This window comes from Balaenoptera ricei, chromosome 10, assembly GCF_028023285.1.
Source record: "Balaenoptera ricei isolate mBalRic1 chromosome 10, mBalRic1.hap2, whole genome shotgun sequence".
Lineage (NCBI taxonomy): Eukaryota > Metazoa > Chordata > Mammalia > Artiodactyla > Balaenopteridae > Balaenoptera > Balaenoptera ricei.
In genome coordinates, this window is record NC_082648.1 from 42924171 (window position 1) to 42944296 (window position 20126).

The 20126-nt window shown below is 41.9% G+C and overlaps 1 protein-coding gene and 1 non-coding gene across 3 annotated transcripts in view; both read left to right on the plus strand.

Annotated features, from left to right (window-relative positions):
- DIP2B (disco interacting protein 2 homolog B) overlaps positions 1 to 20126 on the plus strand; it is a 235055-nt gene that overhangs the window by 104632 nt on the left and 110297 nt on the right. For both annotated transcript variants that reach the window (XM_059935884.1, XM_059935885.1), the window contains exon 2: positions 14625 to 14696. In XM_059935884.1, coding sequence (XP_059791867.1) covers positions 14625 to 14696 — 72 coding nt within the window. The remainder of the gene's footprint in view (positions 1 to 14624; positions 14697 to 20126) is intronic.
- On the plus strand, positions 16724 to 16795 carry TRNAD-GUC (transfer RNA aspartic acid (anticodon GUC)). Its single transcript has one exon. It is a non-coding gene; the product is annotated as a tRNA-Asp (tRNA).

Here is a 20126-nt window from a genome sequence, read left to right on the forward strand (position 1 = left end):
AACTAATCTTCAGTCTTCCTTTTCACTTCTTTCATGGCTTTTGTCTTTAATCGTTTTTTTTGTTTTTTGGTTTTGTTTTTTTGGTTGTTGCTTTTTGTTGTTGTTTTTTGGTCTTTAGTAGGTTCAAAGTGAGAAATGAAAAACAGGTATGGGGGGTGGGAAAGGAGAATTAGCCTAGCAGGGAACCTTTATATATCTTCCTGATCTCCCTTCTCCAATTCCTTTCAGTACTGTCTCCTTTTGGAATCCTGCTATTTCTTCTGGAGGGTGATGTATTCTGCTATCTCAAGGTGAATTGAGTGCTTTTCCCATAGAAACTGTAAAAAGTTATAGAAGTTAGGTTGATAGTATTACAAATCATTTATTCAACGAGTATTTATTATTGATTGATTGTTAATAAATACTTGCTAGCCTGGATCCCATCATCCTCCTTCCCTTCCATTCTCCTTTCCTGTTAAAACCCAGCTCTCAATTATTCAGACCATCAGCCTTCTCCCAGGGGTTACTGGAGAAAATCACAAAACTGGAAATTGGTGCCACTAAAAGTTCCTTTCCTCCTCTCTCCCTGGACTCTCGGCAGTGCCTGACACACTCTCATTTCTTTAGTTTACCCCCTCTGCCATTAGAGTAGCAGATGTTATTAAGTGCTAGGAACTAAGAACTTTGCACGTATTATCGCTTTAATCCTCACAAAGTGTATATTCTATTATCTTTGTTTTATAGTTGAGGAAATTGAGGCTTAGAGAGATTAACTTTTTTCAGACACAACTGGCAGAGCTACACGCTATATCAACTTCAGAGCATGTGCCTCCTCTTCTTATAGTGGCAACTCAATATCTTTACCAAAACCCTCTCTTCCAGCTCTTTGGTCCTTCTCAGCAAAGAGCCTTAGCAAGGCAGTGTTGAGTAGTGGTTAAGAGCTTGGACCCTGGAGCCAGACCGTCTAGCTTGAAGCCGGCTCTCTCACAGTATTGTGTCCTGTGAAGGTAACTTAATCTCCCTGTGCCTCACTTTGTCACCTGAAAACTGGGACTAATAATACTACCACTTATGGGATTGTTTTGAAGATTAAGTGAGTTAACACATGTGAATGTTTGTTTGTTTATTTATTTATTTATTTGGTTGGTTGGTTGTGCCGGGTCTTAGTTGCAACAGGTGGGCTCCTTGGTTGTGGCTTGCTGGCTCCTTAGTTGTGGCACATGGGCTCCTTTAGTTGCAGCAGGCGGGCTCCTTAGTTGTGGCATGCAAACTCTTAGTTGCGGCATGCATGTGTGATCTAGTTCCCTGGCCAGGGATTGAACCCGGGTCCCCTGAATTGGGAGCACGGAGTCTTAACCACTGAGCTACCAGGGAAGTCCCTACATGGTGAATGTTTTGATGAATGGTACCTGGCATGACTGAGATAAGTACTAAATGAAAGTAGGGGGGAAAATAGATCAAAAACCTTTACTCTGATTCCTATGCAGAAAGAAATGTAGAGATCATCTGACCAGAGTCCCTTTGTCTTCTGCCCCCCATCCCACCCCCGCACCCAGTGCTCCCTCAACAACTGTACTGCCTTATCCATCCTTATCTCCTTTCTCCGAGAAAGGGATATCATTAAGGTCCTACAGCACTTCCAGTCTTTCATGCATCCTGACAGACACAGAAAATGATAATATTTGTTCAGTACAGTGGGATTAAAAAGGCTGTTTGCCTGCTTGAGGTGACTGCTCCAGGGTTTCCAGCTTCTCTAAGCTCTGCCAGGCAGCCCAAGGGCTAAGGATAAACGGTTCCACACCCAGGAAGTACTCACAGATCAAGGACACAGACCACATTCCCAGCATAGGTTGACCCATGAGGTACCCCTTCCCTTAGCTCTGGATCTTACTCCCTCTAATCTTTTCAGGAACTTCAGCCCTTGTCAGTTACCTTGTTCCTTGGCTATGTTTCATCATGTTACTCTCCTGCTTAAAGCCCTTCGAGGGCTTCCTCTCTCATTTATAATGAAATCCCTAAACCTTTGCGTGGTCTCCAGGACCCTGCAGGATCTGGGCCCCTGCTGCCTCCCCTACCTCATCTCACCCCACTGGCCGCGCTGGCTTTCAGCTGTGCTCGCTCGCAGACCTGTCCCCCTCAAGGTCTTCTCAGGGGATGTGCTTAGCACCACTGCAGGCCCACTGCCCCTGCCCCAGCTCCTGTGTCGTTTTCAAAATATTTAAATGTATTCATTTTTTTTTAAGGTCTCAGCTTAAATGTCACCCACTTCCTCAGAACAGCCTTACCCAGCTAGCTGCCCAGAACGTGCCTGCAGGTTTGCGCTGAGCAACGTGTCTGCTGACGTCTGTCAGAGCCCTCTCAGCCCCTGGACAGCTTCTGTGCAGCCCTTATCAAACTTGTATTTAAGTCATTCATTATATGATTGTCCTTATAAGGATGTCTCTGTGCTGGAAAACTCATGACCATGACTATAAATTTTGGGACCAAGTCCATCCTCTTCTGTTCTGTACCTCTAAAGTAGTGCTTTGCAGGTAGCAAGTTCTTAGTTTTTGTTGGTTGAATCAGTGTTTCACCCTCTTTCTAATAGCTCTTTCTCTATAATACATAAATTTGTCCATCTTCAAGAAAAAGAAAAGAAGACTCATTCTCCTTGACTCTGTAGCCTTCTGTAGATACTGCCCCATATCTCGTTCACTTTATAACAAAACATATTGAAAGAAAAAAATCTGTTACTCTCATATCACCACTTATCTATGCTTTAGTACTGTAAATAATCTGTCTTCTTCCTCAAGTTCCTTTAAAACTGTTCTTAACTGGGCCACTGGTGATCTAGCTGCCAAATCTAGCCAGTGTTTTTCGATTCTGTTTTTACGTTTGTGACAGTGTACATTATTCATCATCTCCTTCTCGCTTTCCCTCTCCCTCTTCTCTCCTCCGTCCCCCTGTGCCCTCCTGGTCTCCCTGCTGGGTCCCAGTATCATCTCTTTTTCTTCTGCCCATTCTTTAAATGTTAGTTTTCTCTAGGATTTCTTTTCTGGCCTTCTTCTCTTTTCACACTGCACTCCCTCTGATGATATCATTCACACCCAAGCTTTCAGCTCCCACCTTCTACAGTGATGGAGAGAATGTATATATCTTTCCCAGAGCTCATCTGTCCTATTGCCTACTGGATACCTTCCCTTGGTTTTTGCCTTGTCACACATAGCAGTGCCAGGCAAGTGGCATTCATCAGACATTGACCAAAAGCAGCCTTAGAACTCATTTGATCCTTATTTCTACAGATATGGAAACCGAGGCCCAGAGAAGTATAGTGGCTTGCCCAGGATCAGAGACCTAGTTTGGAGCAAAACAGAGAAGAAAACATAAGTCTTCTGACACCTGGAATCTGAGATCAAACAAGTTGCATATTTTGTGATCCACATACTACAACAGTGGTGGTATTCTCCCTACTATATTTTTCCCTGAGCATCTTTGGTTTCCAGAGCAGTATGAATTGGCTACCAAGAAAATTCTTCCTGTGTTTAAAAATTTTCACTTTATTTCTGTACTTGCGAGAGGACATACTTAGATTTTTGATTCATTGTTAATTTCATCTGCACCATTGACAAAAAATGCCTGGCACCATGCACTGTTCAATTCAGATTCGATGAATGGTATAGATGTTATTATATACTGCCTAGTTTAAAAAAATTATTCTGATGGATGCTAGAATAAAGGCAGAGTAATTGAATATACCTAGCTGTTCTTGTAAGAAATGGTTTTCTAATTTTCTGAGGAAAATTAAAGATAAAAATCAGGGAGAAGAAGAAGCTGTAAAGAAAATTACCTTTTTTTTCCTTTTTTCTGTTTTTTTTTTTTTTTCCATTCCCCACCCACCCGAGGCGTTTGCAGTTTTAGCCCTAAATTAAAACTACAGCATCCATAGTCAGATGCATGTAATCCTGTTTTGTGCATAATGGCACTGTTTTATTTACAGACATTTACATATATTTATTTGAACTAATCTGCTCATTTCTGGTTTAGATATTCGTTCTTCTCTTTGATATGCTTTCCTTCTTTTAGACTCTTAACACCCAAAGGCACTAACTTCACTGGCTCCTACTGCTAAGGATCTAGAACTGTGCCATGATGTGTCTTTAGAGACAATGCACTCTCTCCTCTTTTAAATAATTTTTTTTTTTTAAAGAGAACCTACCAACCCAGAATTTTCTAAATAACCCTTTTAAGGATAAAGTTAATGTTAGGACTTAAGGGTGGGACTGGGGCTGGGGTGGTGTCAAATAAAACTAGTCGAGTGTGTGCTACGTGCCAGGAACGTTTGTATGTATTCTCTCATTCAAGACTCATAAGCACTCAAGGCAGGAGTTATTCCAATTTTACCTATTATGAAACTGAAGTAGAGTTGTTCAGTAACTTGTCCAGGAGCCAGTAAATGGCGGACTGAGGGTCCAAACCCAAGTCCAGGTCTGCCTGGTGCTAAACCCTATGCTTTTTCTACTGGCTGAACCATATCAGGGATTCCTCCTGTCCTGGTTAAACATTCAGGTCATTTGTATAGCAGATCTCTTATTTGCAGGCATAGTTTTTCTAATGGACACATGAACATACCTTTTGCATTAGATGAATTAGTTTAGCCAGCTGCCTGATGATGTAGTAGACTTAGAGTTCGGTTTCTCCGTGTGTTTCAAGTGTTTTACTCTGTTGCTTTTTATTCGTTTGAACTTGCTTGGTGCCTTAGGTGAAATACCATCTGTAAGAATTCATATATATTTGACCTAGAAAACAGAATGGTGCAGCCAAAGCAATTCTATGATTTGAGTTTTGGGAGAAAGCAGTCTGGGCTTACTCTCAAGTTCTTGATGTGGAAAATGTCTAGTGATTGTCCTAAATGAGGTGAGAGGACATCTACAGAGAATGGAAATTTGAATGTCTTGATGTTAAATTCTCTTGAAAATCTTTTGTAAGATTAGCAAAGTTAAAAGAAGAGAAGACTGTAGCTTTTATAGGCTGCCAGTTGAATACTTTAGAATCACTGATTTTTTCCAAAAGAAAAATTAGATAAAATAAATTCTCATCTTTCAGCAGATTGAAGTATTTTAACAGAGGTTTACTTCTGCTAGACTATGAAAATATTGTATCTTTTCACCCTTCTTTCAACATAAGATTAGTCCTATCTGTGTGCAGAAAGAAACTTCGAGAGTTTTAAAAGTAATTCAAGGTTTCAAATTCTTTGGAGTCCTCTTGGCTACTTTTAGTTCAGATAAGGGAAGAAAAATAGGTAGGAAAAGACAAAGGCCAAAATGCCTCTATATCTGGCTTAAGGGTAAGGCCATTGTTTTCTGTGACGATGAGCTTTTATTTTGTGTGTTTGTGAACCTTTATATATCACCTGTGGAAGGAGGATGTTTGGGGGATCCGTGGCTGATACATGTAATTCATTGAATGGAATTGTCATTGTAAGGAGAACGTGGTAAAATTTAACGATAGATAACTTTCTTTGTCTTCTAGCCCATGTCTCCTAGATATGATCCAAATCCTCTGCCTTTTTCAGTTTTGCTAAGATTGACCCCATTCACATTCTCAGCTATATTTTGGCTCTTTCTCTCTATGTGTGTATCTATATTCCTAACGTACAAATAGCCATAAACCCCAGTCCTACTCCCCATCTCCAGTCACAGCCAACGTGTCCCACCTTCCTGGTCTAACATTTACATGTAGAGGATAGAATAGGATTTAGATACAGGTATAGATTTGAAGGTGATGACTAGAACTTTTTCTTCTCAGTCTCTCATTTCTTTCCCTCCTAATTACTCCTTAACAAAACAGAGAGACCACATTCTCCCTTAGCTGAGTATTTAGTAATGATGTGTAATCACTTCTTGCTGACTGTTTTTTTTATTGCACTTGGACATTTTCTACAGTTGGCTGTCTCATTTAAAAAATAGCTAGAAGAGACAATTCACCCAGAGCCCTATTGCAGGCAGGGTGGTAGTGGTGGTGCTGCTGGTGTTTAATGCCTTCTTGAAAATCATCTATATTTTGGGGTGAGTCATAAAAATTGTGTATCCCATGCTGTTCATTTTATGAACAATAGGTTAGTTTTATACTTTTATTGTGTCTGACTTGGGGGCCACTTACAAATGAACAGTGGACAAAGAACAATAAGAAAAGACCAAAGACCCAGATTCTAGTCTAGCCATGTATCCTTAAAAAAGACATTTATCTTGTTCTGTCATAAAGGTCATGCCTTTTCTGTTTATTGAAGAGGAATTTTTGGCAGATTAAATGAATTGTTGTCAGAATATTTTGAAAATCTAGAATGGTGGCTGCATTATATAGAGGCATTTAATGAAGAGGGAAGTAAATTGATGACCCACGAGATTATATAAGCCCTAAACTTCAAGCCTCTGAGGATCCCATGTTGAGCCTCCCCTTTGGCTGGACCTGCAGGAACAGCGGTAGGGCCAGTGTCCTGCCCTGTTCGTGGGAGACTGAATTTACAGCTTTCATATCTGCCTGTTGCTCCAAGCATGCCACTCTTCTTTCACAGCTGAGGGTTTGAGAAATAGTGTCTTCACCCTCAGTGTCTCTCTCTCCTGACAGTCATCCTTCAAGACCCAACCCAAGAGCAACTTCTGTGAAGTCTTCCCAATGTTTCTGAAGGTGAATTTGGAGCTTCTCTCTGAAGATGAATGCAGTGTAGTATTTAAGAGGAGGTGCCCTGGAGTCAGGTCTGCCTGGGTTCAGTTCTTGATCATAGCACTTACTAGGTATGACTGTGGGCAAGTTGCTTAAACTTCCTGTGCCTCACTATCCTCACCCTGTAACATGGGAATGATGATAATATCACCTGATAAGACTGCTGTGTGGCACTTCAACAGAGACTGATACATAGTAAGCCCTACATAGTAAGCCCTTGATAAGTGTTGTTGTTGTTTACTTATTTATTCTTATTGAATATTATAATTATCTTTTATCACCATTATTTCCTTCATACTTACATTAGACTTTGTATATAATCTCTAATGTAGCACTTGTCACTTTTATTGTAGTTATTTTTTTAGACCTGAAACTTTTTTTTTTTTTTTAAATTTATTTATTTATTTTTGGCTGTGTTGGGTCTTCGTTTCTGTGCGAGGGCTTTCTCTAGTTGTGGCGAGCGGGGGCCACTCTTCATTGCGGTGCGCGGGCCTCTCACTGTCACAGCCTCTCTTGTTGTGGAGCACAAGTTCCAGACGCGCAGGCTCAGTAGTTGTGGCTCACGGGCCTAGTTGCTCCATGGCATGTGGGATCTTCCCAGACCAGGGCTCGAACCCGTGTCCCCTGCATTAGCAGGCAGATTCTCAACCACTGCGCCACCAGGGAAGCCCCTAGACCTGAAACTTCTTGAAGACATGGATACTATTTTATTCATCTTTGCTTAACACTCTGTGTGTCATCCATTCAGTGCTCAAAAATGTTTTTTTGTGGCATCTTCCACATCCCCCCAGCCATTGCCCCCTCTGACTGAATAGGTGTGACTTTGAGGCAGAGCTGCAGTGACACATACTTTTTATTTCCTTTGGAGCAGAAAGAGTTTATGGCTAGAGCTGTAATCCTTGCTCTCAACAAGCTGTAATCCTCGTCCAGCAACAACATACTTACATCCGACTTGGTGACCCTCCAGAATTTTCCAAACCCTGTGTTTATTTAGCACCTAATTGCTCAGGGTGCTGCACAAGGTCATCTGTGAAAATTACTTAACATTGCCCTACTTCTCTCTGGGAGATGAGAATCATAAAGGAACTACCAAACATGGCCATACCCATGCAGCAGAGGAAAACTAGTAAAGCACTAAGTGACTGCGTCAGTAGGAGTTCGTGTCATAGCTCTGATATTAGAAAGGCCAGATCCAAACCAAATGTCACCACTCTGTAGAGCTTTCCTTTCGGTACCCAAGTAGAGAGCACGATTCTTCCTTCTGGGCCCCACGCTGCAGTTGGTGTGCATCTCTCCGTAGCGCTTCATTGTGGAGTATTAGTGATGCTTGTTTGCCTTGTCTCCTCTCTCTGAACATAGTTGCCTGCCCTTGCCCCGCCCAGCCAGTAGGGTAGGGCTTCAGTAAATGTTTATGGCTATTGGAACTTTTGATATCCCAGAGCCCACACTGAGTACTTTTATTTTTATATTTTTAATTTTTAAAATTTATTTATTTTATTTATTTATTTTTGGCTACGTTGGGTCTTTGTTGCTGTGAGCAGGCTTTCTTGTGGCGAGCGGGGGCTACTCTTTGTTGTGGTGCACGGGCTTCTCATTGCGGTGGCTTCTCTTGTTGCAGAGCACGGGCTCTAGGCGCGCGGGCTTCAGTAGTTGCAGCACACAGGCTCAGTAGTTGTGGCGCACGGGCTTAGTTGCTCCGCAGCATGTGGGATCTTCCCGGACCAGGGCTTGAACCCGTGTCCCCTGCATTGGGAGGTGGATTCTTAACCACTGTGCCACCAGGGAAGTCCCCCCACTAAGTACTTTTAATCACAAATAAAAACTTTGCAACGTAGATATTATTGTTCCCCATTTTGCAGACATGGAAACCGAGACTTATCAAGAGGTTAAGTGAAACTTGTCTAGAGTCAGATAGCCAGGAAGTGATAAGGCTGTGCTCCAGGTGCAGCTGTGTCTAGCTCTTAGGTTCTGAACCACAGCATGGTGCCACTCCTCCAGTGTAAGCATACACTCCCCGAACTGCTAACTGACTTGTGGGACTATTCCTCCTGTCATCGCTGACCTTTAAGAGGCTGGGTTGGCTGGCAGGCTCGCACCCACCTCCTCCCAGGCACTCTGTCAGTCTGCTGGGAGATGAGTTGCGGGCTGCCTGAGCCAAGCCACTTTCATTGATCCCAGGTGGCGAGGAGAGAAGTTGGGAACACACTTCCTTTCTGTTCTGACCCACACACCCATCTCTTCATAGGTCTGGTGTGGCTCTTCAAGATTGTGGTGGTACTGAAGCATCTAGACAGTCTTGGGTCACGTGGGTCTCCGACTGCTCAGGGCTGGTCTCTTGGGTCCCTGTCTCATCAGGCCAGGCGCCTTCACACCTGCTGGGTGCTGCAGACCCCCTGGAAGTGGCTACTCTTCTAAGTGTTCACTAAGTGGGTGAAGAAATACGTTACCCTAGTGGGAGGGGAAGGCTAATCCTCCCTGTATTTGTTTACTTCTCAAAAAACTTGAACAACAGGTTTAACTTAGCTCTATGCCATTTTAATGCAAATTTTATACAGGTATAGTTACGGCACTCCTTTTTGTTTTATATGCCAGATGGCAAAAAATCTGTTGTGAGTAAGAACGCCTGTGATGTGACTTAGTGTCTGTGAGCTCCCGAGGCTCCGTGCTCTCCCTGGAGGCCGTGTCGCGGAGACAACCTTCTCACGCACCCTCCTCACATTAAGTCAGCAGAACTGTCCGGCACACTCCAGACAGGATTCTTTAGTGCAGCGATTTCCAAACTTCCTGAATTTTGAGACTCATTGGAGGGAACTTGTTAGAAACACAGGTATCTGGATCTTAATCCAAACTTAGTGAATCAGCATCTTCATGGGAGGGGCCTGGGAATTTGTGTTTTTACAAGTTCCTCGGGTGATTCTTAAAAATTGGGCAAGTTTAGAAAGCATTGCTTTAGTGCAGCAAAAAGTGCTTAACTACAGGTGGTAAGAGTGATAAGAGCACAGACCGTAGGAGGCAATGACAGAAATGTGGATAACAAATTCAGTTATGTGGGATAAGTAAACTCCTTCTGTCTGGTCTTGCTCTCTGACTAAGGGATACCTCGCTATCTGGTGGGAGTTCCTTCCGATTTTAGTGCCCAGTGATTTACGTACTATTCCTCTCTTACTTTTCTGGCCACCTTCGAGGTCTAGCTGTCGCATTTCAGTAAACGTTTGGTTCACTAAATTTCTCTCCCTGGGCGTTTCAGCTCCTGCTAATGTAAAAACCCATTCCCCATTCATTCTCCCATTTCCAGTTTTCCACCCAAGCACATGTGTCTCGTTGATTTATTGTTCTTTCACTGCCTTCATTTTACCAATTCATTCAGTCACTCATTCAATAAGTGTCTATTGTGCCGGGCTGTAGGCGGGCTACAGAGATGAACAAGACACAGGCCCTGCCCTCAAGTGCACAGTCTAGTAGGGACATAGATGTGTAAACAAATAATTAAAATACCAGTGATGTGCTGAGTGCTATCACAGAAGTGTGTGCAGAGTTGTAGGGGCACCAGGAGGAAGTGACTAACAAGTGGTGGCAAGTGTCACAGAGGAGGTGACTTTTGAGCAGGGTCTTGTACTCAGAGAAAAGGGAGGGGGCATTTGTAAGTTATATCATCGTACTCCTCACTTCTCTTTGCAGTGCATCTTCTCCTAGGGCTCTTCAGTGTCTTTGCTCTTTTATGGAACAAATGGAGCTAATTGGCATGGCTGAATCAGACTCTCTTTATTGACCTTTTTCAAAACCCGAGATGGTTGGTAGTTGAGTAATGTCCAAGATACCAAGTCTAGCAGTTTGTCCCACGATCATTTACTGACAGTGAATAGTTGATACTCTAAACACTGAAGAAAGCTTTTAAAGGCCTTTCACTTTATCAGATGTGTTCTGAGCCAGCAGAAGTGGTCTTTGTGCTTTTCAGGGAGTGGCATGTGTGCGTGCGTGTGTGCGCATGTGTGTGCGCGCGTGTGTGCGCGCGTGCGTGTGTGTGCGTGTGGTGAAGGTAGAGGAGCTTGTGAGTGGGGAATGGGACAGGAGAATGCTTGTTTCTTTTGCAATAAAAGACATGATTTCCTGTTTCTCAGGAATGTTTCCTTGGTAGGCTCCCATGTCTCTATTAGTTTTGTGTGTTGTTAGAGATTACCTAAACTCTGCAGTTTGCTAATTTGACAGGGCTTGGTTTTTATTTCCAAAAATGCACTGTGGGTTTCTCTTACTTCACTAGGAAAACAGAGATGAAGGGCCATTGTGATTAAATTTGTACAGTCTAGTAAGTAGTCATGATTGCACTTTTAAAATGTTTGTTTCTTGAAATAATGGATGCTTATTGTAGAAAACTTATAAAATACAGGCAAGCAAAATTGAAAAGAAGCTAAAACCAATCCATAATCTTGCAAGCCATAACTAACCACTCAATATTTTGGTGTATAAAAATCCAGAATTTTTTCTATGCATATACATGTATGTATAAAAATGCTGTTATTCCAGAAATTGAATATATTGTGTAAACTGTTTAGTATCTTGCCTTTTTTTTCCTGTTACATAATTTGACCATCTTATGTTAACAAATACATATCTACAGAACCATTCATTCTTAATGAAAAAAACTTTATTGTTGAGATTATGTAAGTCATTCAGGCTTTTTTTTTTTTTTTTAAATCAAACTCTGTTAAAGTATATAAAACAAATGAAAATCCCCCATAATCTCATTCCCCCAAGGATAAACATTTAATATGTGTATATATATATATATATATATATATATATATATAGCCTTCTAGACTATTTTCTTTATATATGCAAACATTTCTATTACCTTTTGGTTTTTTTTTTTTTTTACAAAATTAGTTCCTATTATACCTACTGTTCTGCAACTTGCCTTTTACCCTTAATATATTTTATTTTATTTTTTAAAAGTTTTTTAACATTTTTATTTATTTATTTATTTGGTTGTGCCAGGTCTCAGTTGTGGCTTGCCGGTTCCCCAGTTGCGGCACATGGGCTCCTTAAGGCGGACTCCTTAGTTGTGGCACATGGGCTCCTTAGTTGCGGCAGGCGGGCTCCCTAGTTGTGGCTCGTCGGCTCCTTAGTTGTGGCATGTGAACTCTTAGCCGCAGCGTGCATGTGGGATCCAATTCCCTGACCAGGGATCGAACCCGGGCCCCCTGCATTGGGAGTGTGGAGTCTCAACCACTGCGCCACCAGGGAAGTCCCCCCTTAATATATTTTAGATAGCTTCCTGTGCCAGTACATTTGGAATACCTGCATAATATTATGTGGATCAGGGTTTCTTGTCCTCAACACTACTGACATTTTATACTGGTTAATTCTTTGTTGTGGGCCTGTCCTGTGCATTGCAGGATGCTTAGCAGCGTCCTGGCCTCTATCTTTTAAATGCTGGTAGCATCCCTTCCTCTAGTTGTGACAAAAATGTCTCCAGATGTTGTCACTTGTCCCCTGGAGGGCAAAGTCATTCCTAGTTGAAAGCCACTGATACAGATGGTCTATAATGTAAGCATCTAGAGTCCTTCCAGTTTTTCCATGACAAAGAATGGGTCAGGGAATATTCTTATATTGATTTTTGTGCACCTCTGTGAATTTTATCGTTGAATAAATTCCTAGAAGTGCAGTTGGTGAATCAGAATTTTGATAGAAATTGCCAAATTATTCCAGAGATTGTATCGATTTATTTTTCAACTATATCCTGATGGTTCCAAATCAATATCTCTTTCTGAAGTTCTAGGTTCAGGTAGCCAACTGTTGATTGGACATCTCCTCCTGTGTGTCTCATAACCCTTTCCTAAGCTCAACTCTCATCTTCTTCAACCCACCAAACATGCACTTCTTGCTGTATTTCTCTGCCAGAGAATATCATGACCATCTGCCTGGTTGCTCAAGCCAGAAACCTTCTCCATCCTACACTGAACCAGTCATCAGATCCTATCTAGTCTTCCTCCCTAATGTCTCTCTTAATCCATTCACTTCTTTTCATCCCTTCTACCTCTATCTTTAATTTAAGCTACTAGTAACCAGCCCAGATCACTATAGTAGTACTGGGGCAAGAACTAGCCTCTCTGGCTTTTACCCTTGGTTCCACGCTCCTCAGGAAGAGTAAACTTGCTGCACTCTGTGATATGCACGTGTTACTCCCCTGCTTAAGCCCTTCAGTGAGCCCCGCTGCCTCTCCCCCATCTGCTCCATCAGTCAGATGCTGAGGCCAACACATCTAACGTTCATCACCCATGATTTCAAATCTCTGTATCCATCAGAATAGGCTTTTTTCTCCCCAGCGCATATATTTATTCACCAGATACATTTATTCCCCCAGCTTTGAATTACTCGCTGTCCCTTAAATGTCCCTTTGTTCTCCTGCTCCATTTCCTGGTCCTTTTATTTTTATTTTTATTTTTTTTTATTTTTAAAAGTATTTATTTATTTATTTATGGCTGTGTTGGGTGGGTCTTCGTTTCTGTGCGAGGGCTTTCTCCAGTTGCGGCAAGCGGGGGCCACTCTTCATCGCGGTGCGCGGGCCTCTCACTATCGCAGCCTCTCTTGTTGCGGGGCACAGGCTCCAGACGCGCAGGCTCAGTAGTTGTGGCTCACGGGCCTAGTTGTTCCGCGGCATGTGGGATCTTCCCAGACCAGGGCTCGAACCCATGTCCCCTGCATTGGCAGGCAGATTCTCAACCACTGCGCCACCAGGGAAGCCCCTCCTGGTCCTTTTAACCCTGTTCTCTGCCCATCCATTTTCTACCCTTTCTTTAGGACCAAGCATATTTCTTGAACTCTTCAGCCACATAGTTTCTCCTCTATTAATCAGTTTTATCCTTACTGCATGTATTGTATATGTACTTTTTCATTTAACCTTGTGAAAAAGACATACATGAATAGAAATAATACAAACCAGTGAACCAAGTGGAGAGGATATGGGAATTCCAGCTCCAAGTTCCAGCACAGGTCCTAGGGTGCAAAAGGGCGTTTCAAAAATCCCATCCCAGTGTGTGAACCTAGACTTCTCCCCTTAACTGGACTTTTGATTTTTATGTGGTTCTGTAGAGCAATGTAATTGAATACCTCCCAAGTCAATTGCATTCATTTGGTCAAACTAAAACCTTGGAGAGGGGCTTCCCTGGTGGCGCAGTGGTTGAGAATCTGCCTGCCAATGCAGGGGACACGGGTTCGAGCCCCGGTCTGGGAGGATCCCACATGCCGCGGAGCAGCTACGCCCGTGAGCCACAACTACTGAGCCTGCGTGTCTGGAGCCTGTGCTCCACAACAAGAGAGGCCGCGACGGTGGGGGGCCCATGCACCGCGATGAAGAGTGGCCCCCGCTTGCCGCAACTAGAGAAAGCCCTCGCACAGAAATGAAGACCCAACACAGCCAAAAATAAATACATAAATAAATAAATTTAAAAAAAAAAAAAAAAAAAAAGATGAGTATTAGGTGGGGAAGCAATGTATCTGCCTGTGAGTTCCCTTGTGTCCAAGTTCAGTAGAGGGATGGAAATATGAGGCTTCTTCCCCATGGGGCAAAGATGTGAAAAAAAAAAAAAAAAAACAAAAAAAAAACCTTGGAGAGAAGTTCATTTGTCTGCCAGCCTTGCCACGTTCCATTTTGGTATATCTTAAATACCACGGAAACAAGGGTGCCTAGGAACTTGGGAATCTCTGACATGGAATGCAGCATACTGCTCTGCTAGATTGGTGTAGGGACAAGCCCTGCAATTTTCCACAAGAAGTCAGCTCCAATCCTGTGGGAAATCACACATAGCAAAATCCTTGGCAAAGAACTACACATTTTTTTCCTACTCTCTATGTAGTAATTCTGTAACACTGTAATTAATTTTATTTCTACGGTGAACAACCACAGAGTAAGAATAATGCATAACCTGTTTCTGTTCTTGCTATTTTAGGGGACATCACACAGAAGGGATATGAAAAGAAAAGGTCAAAACTCCTGTCTCCTTACATCCCGCAGACACAAGGTAGGCAATGAGAAGTGGTTTAAACCTTTTCAGTAAGAATGCTGTCTTACAGGAGATCTGTCTTTTTTGTTGGTTCCTGTTTTTCCCCACCCCCTCACCAGGGAAGAGAAAAAACAGAAGGAAGGAAAGGAGGAAATGAATCTTAATTGAGCATCTGCTGTGTGGTAGGCACTTTTAAAATACCCAAAGTCATCAAATCATTTATACAGAACTTGGGTGGTAGTGTGTCTATGCATAGCTGACATGATTCAATGGCAGAAAATTCCAGGTCATGGAAAAACTGCATCTTATTAATGCCTGAGCATGAACTGTAATGGAGAGGAGCAAGTGGGGCAAAGATAAGAAGGAGGGACAGATTTAGTATTGCAAGGCAACCCAAGGATTGCAGTCCCTGAGCATTTGGGGGTAAGAACCCTAAATAAACTTTTAAACTATTTCACAGCCTGACTTATTCCTTCTGCAAAGAGACTGGCGTGTTCTTTATATATCAGAAAGTTCTGAGTCACTTCTGTGCTTAATTCCAGGCGGGTTGCTGGAACCTTTGCCTCCAGGCAAGGCTGTCTGTTTCTAAGTCATCATATTTTTAAAGTTACTCAGCCTCCAGGATTTCCTCTGATAGCCTGTTTCTATTTAATCACTTTTACTATAAAGAGTTTTTTCTTTATTTCTAATTTCCACCCTGAAATCAGAGTCCATTTCCACAAGACTGTGTTTTGTGGAACTAATAATTGCTCTTATTTCTGGATTATAATACCTTGAGGACTTTGGATCCCCCATGGTTCTAATATCAAGCCTTGCACAAGGTTTATAGTCTGTAAATATTTGTTGAATGGATAATGGAATAAATAAATGAGCAATGGTGGTATACCAATAGATTTCACTGAAGTCCTTGTTTTATTTCCTGCATTATTCTTGGAAATTCCTCCCTGCAAAAACTAGTAGGTCAATTCAGTGATAGCCAGTTTAAAATATCTTAATGAACAGATGGATGTAGAAATGAACTGAGAGAAAAGAGGTGGAAATCAGGCCAGTGACAGCTAATGAAAAGCCAGCTTTTGCTGAGCAAGGCATGACAGAAAAGGGGAGTCCTCTGATTGGCTGCTTAATTATGGATCTGGTCCATGCCTCTGTAGGCCCAGAGATTTACTGTAGTCACTTTGTGCAAAAGCAATCAGATCCTGAGAAAATAACTCAGTAAGGAATGTAACGATAAAAAGGACCATGATCTGTCTCTTATCTGTTGTCAGGCTACAAAGAAACCAAGTCATGTTCAAAAACCAGTTTATGAATTTACTGTGAGAAACCACTGAGACACATTCAAGTCTGTGTGGCCAGCACATTCTTGCCCCACGGGCAGGCCTACGAGAGGAGCTTGATCACACATAGAAGGTTGCTTAGTGAGAATGGATATGACGAAGCAGACATTTAGTTGCAGCAGGCCAAGAGAATGTGACATAGCATCTCACAGTAGGGCTGGTCTTGCATGTGACCTCATGGGGGAAATGGAAACCATTTGATGGCAGCTCCTTCAGCTTCCTGCTATCAGACTTCAAACTCACCACATCAGTGCCCATCATGTTTATTACCTCCTCCCTTCTGGTTGAAGAGGTGATCTGCCCCTCCTAGCCAAGGGCAGTCCTTTCACCTGGGCTTTTGATCCCATCTCCTCCTCCCTTTTCAGAAACCTTATACTATCATCCCGTGACACCAAGGACAGGGCAGTGGGAGCGGGCCACCCCAGTGCAGGCAGTGAGGGGTGCAGTATCTGTAGAAATTTTAAAAGCAGTAATAAAACCAACAAAAAGTTGGTCTGCTTTTTCTTATCAGCGTGGATAGCAATTCTAAATGCTGTAAGTAGTAAAATCTCCCGCTGAGGCAGACAGCTGCACTGCCCCCTCGGTATGCCACTGCACTCAGCTCCCTGTGTCTCTTGTACGGTCACTCTCTCCCTCTCAACCAGATTATTCCCCCAGCAGTTCATCATACTCATTACTGTTCTTTAAAAAAAAAAATCCTCCCTTGGGAATTCCCTGGTGGTCCAGTGGTTAGGACTCGGTGCTGTCACTGCCGGGGCCCAGGTTCGATGCCTGGTCGGGGAGCTAAGATCCTGCAAGCTGTGTGGCATGGCCAAAAAAGAAATCCTCCCTTGTCGACCACTTCCATCTCTACCCTGTCTGTCTCCCCTTTATGATCAGACTGCTGAGAACTGTCTATATTTACTATCCCTGTTTTCTCAACACCTTCTCACTTCTCAGCCCATTCCAGCCCCTTCTGAAGCTGCCATAAGTGATATCTCAGTACTATCTGCCACTCTACCTCTTGAAATACTCTCCTCATTTTCTTACTCCTCTCTTCATGTTGCTCCTAGTCATCTTTGCAGGCTCCTTCTCCTCTGTTAAATGTTGGAATTCCCAAGGCAAGACCTCAAGCCCTCTTGACATCTCACTCTATATCAGTGGTTCTCACATTTTAGCCTACACCAGAATCACTGGAGGACTTGTTAACATACAGATTGCAGGACCCCGTTCTCAGGGTTTCTGATTCAGTAGGTCCAGGTTGGGGTTCGAGAATTTGCATTTCTGTCAAGTTCCCAGGTGATGGTGCTGGCATGGAGAACCAATGCCCTGTCTCCCTAGAGCTTTTCAGCCATCCCTATGGCTTTAATTGTCATTTAAATACAGGTAACTCCCAAATATGTGTCTTCAACCCAGATCTCTCCTGAGCTCCTGATCATAGACCCGACTGCATACTTAACATCTCCATTTATATGTCTTAAAGGAACCTTCATTTCAGCCAATCCAAACATATCCTTTAAATTTATGACTTCTGCACACCACCCCTACCACCAGCACCAACCCCTCCCTACACGAGTGCATTCACACAAAACTATGACATGCAACATGCCCCCAGGCTTCTTTTCTAGTTTTCCCCTTCTGAGTGAATAGAACTCACATCCATAAGCCCAGCAACTAGGGATTTAAAAGTCATCTCAGCATCCCCTTCATTTCCCATCTCTTGTCTGTTACCAAGTTCTGTTTTCTGTTTCTTCATAAGCCAGTTTTGGTAAGTTTAATTTTTCTAGGAAATTGTCTATTTTGTATAAGTTTTCAAATTTATGGTTCATGACATTCACAGTATTCTCTTTATTTTTAAAGCCTTTGCTTTGTTTATGTTTTACCCTTATCTCTTCTCTTTTTTCTCTTGATCAGTCTTCCTAGAAGTTAGTCTTTTCAAAGAACAAGCTTTTGATTTTGTTGATCTTTTTAATATCTCTTCATTTTCTGATTTCTCATTTTCGGCTCCTGTATATTTTTCCTTCCTTGCACTCTTTTTGTTTTTACCATTTTGTACTTTTTCCTAAAATTCCTGAGTTGGACGCTTAGGTTTTCTGTCTTCTTTACTAAGCTGAGTGTTTCTCAGTTTGACTGTGGTCAGAGAACATGCCTGTTCAAAACCAAGTCACAATTAGAATCTTTATTTTCCTCCCAAACAAAATGAGGACTTTAAGAACAAATGCATTTTTAGTACCACCTTGTCTACATACCCCCTCAATTATTAGTTATTATTGTTTTAAGTAGTTAATAGTAGTTAATATCTGTTTCTTTGTTCACTGTTCCTTTGTATATCTCACTCCTTCCTCTCAGTTCAATTCGTTCTTCCTTAAGTCCATCCTACAGTAGTTATGTATTTTAATGACGGTTTCTTAGTGGTGAAAAGTCTTTCAATTTGTGTTTGTCACTTTCTTTTCCCACCTTTGTTCTTGAATCTATTCATGTCTTTCCCAGAAATGGATTGTTTGTAGGGCTGGGCTATATTATACAGATTCTGTAGCAAAAGAAGAGATTACACCTTGACATTTTTACCCCATATGTCTTTGTAGATTTTGAAGAAGGCATTTAGTTTGATTTTTTTTTAATGGCATTGGATTTAATGCAGATTTTAAACTTACTGAATTGTATTAATGCTTTATATAGGATTAAATGAAATGAAAGTCATTTTAACACTTTTAGTAGGAGTTTCCTACTTACTTCTAGAGGGATTCAACCTCTTTCAAACTCTTTCTGTTACCTTGTTAGATTTCATCCCCTCCAGTTGTGAGGTGTGCTTCATTGTGAGGGTGGCTCCTTGAGTGTAGTATATAAAAGTAACATTCTCCACCAATCTCTCTTGAAAGAAAAAAGTAATACTGCTTGCATCATTGTACTACTAGAACAATTACATGCACATGCTTATCTAAAAATTCAGTGAGTGATTTTCCATACAGAATTGATTTGGAGTTATCTTAGGTTGCATATTTATGTATATTTTAGATTTCTTTTCTCAAGTGTTACATAAATCTTTAAAATAGGACTTCAGAAAAAAATTAACAATGTAACAGGGAAAATGGGGAAATGTGGAAGAGAACACAAGGTTGAAGAAAATACTTAGTGGAAATTGAGTAAGGACAGTTTGGGGTAATAATAAACATAGCTTATTAGTTCACTAACATCACAGGGGTTAGATTCTAAACTTACTGTATGACAAAAATCTGATGTCTCAAAATTACCCTTGAAAATCACTTAAACCTAGCAACATTGGAACTGATTGTTGTTTCTTTAGTTTCTACAAAACCCAAACTTTATCTGGTATTTAAGGGCATGCCGTATGAAATTCATATCTTGATAAAGGTTAAAACCATACTCAAGGGCCGCAAGATGCTCTCACTATGAGAGGCAAGGGAGAAATGAGGATGTGGCAGGTTCGAATCTCCTCTTTCTGAGCCATATGTTCTTCGAAAGGAATGACCCATAGAACATCTTTCAGTGGCTTGGAAGCTACGAGAGCCTGGATATCAAGCTTCCCACACACCTCAGTTAGCAGCTTTGCAAGGAGGAGTCCAGAAATTAACTCTCTTTTGGCAAGGCCCAAAGAATTGATTATTCAAACCACATACACTCTTAACTCCTCTGTAAATTAGTCGCTCTTGGCCACTCTTGGAGTTAGAAGAAAATGGAAGGTTTTGTGCAGGGAGGCAACTTCCTGGACTGATCCTGTAATCTAATCCTTAAGATGTTTTGCATACAAGTAACTGATTAATTCCAAATAGCTTTAATAGAAAAGAGTTTATTCTGATGATACCATTTATGAACATTTATTCTGATGTTTATTCTGACAGAACCTCAGGTCAGCACGTATTTACTATGTGCTTTCTGTGCTCCAAGTACTGTTACGACATCAGGAGGCAGCCAGCATTGGACAAGACTGCCTGGGACCCCCTGGCTTGCTCCCTCAGTCTACTAGGGGTTTGCTCAGCTACGACTAACACTAAGAAGGCTTCCTTGACCAGCTTTATCACAAACAGTCCCCACTCCCATGATCTGCACTGCATTTATAAAAAGCTCTCTCTGACTGTCCCATAGATTATGGTTTGTTCGTGTGTCTTATTCCCCT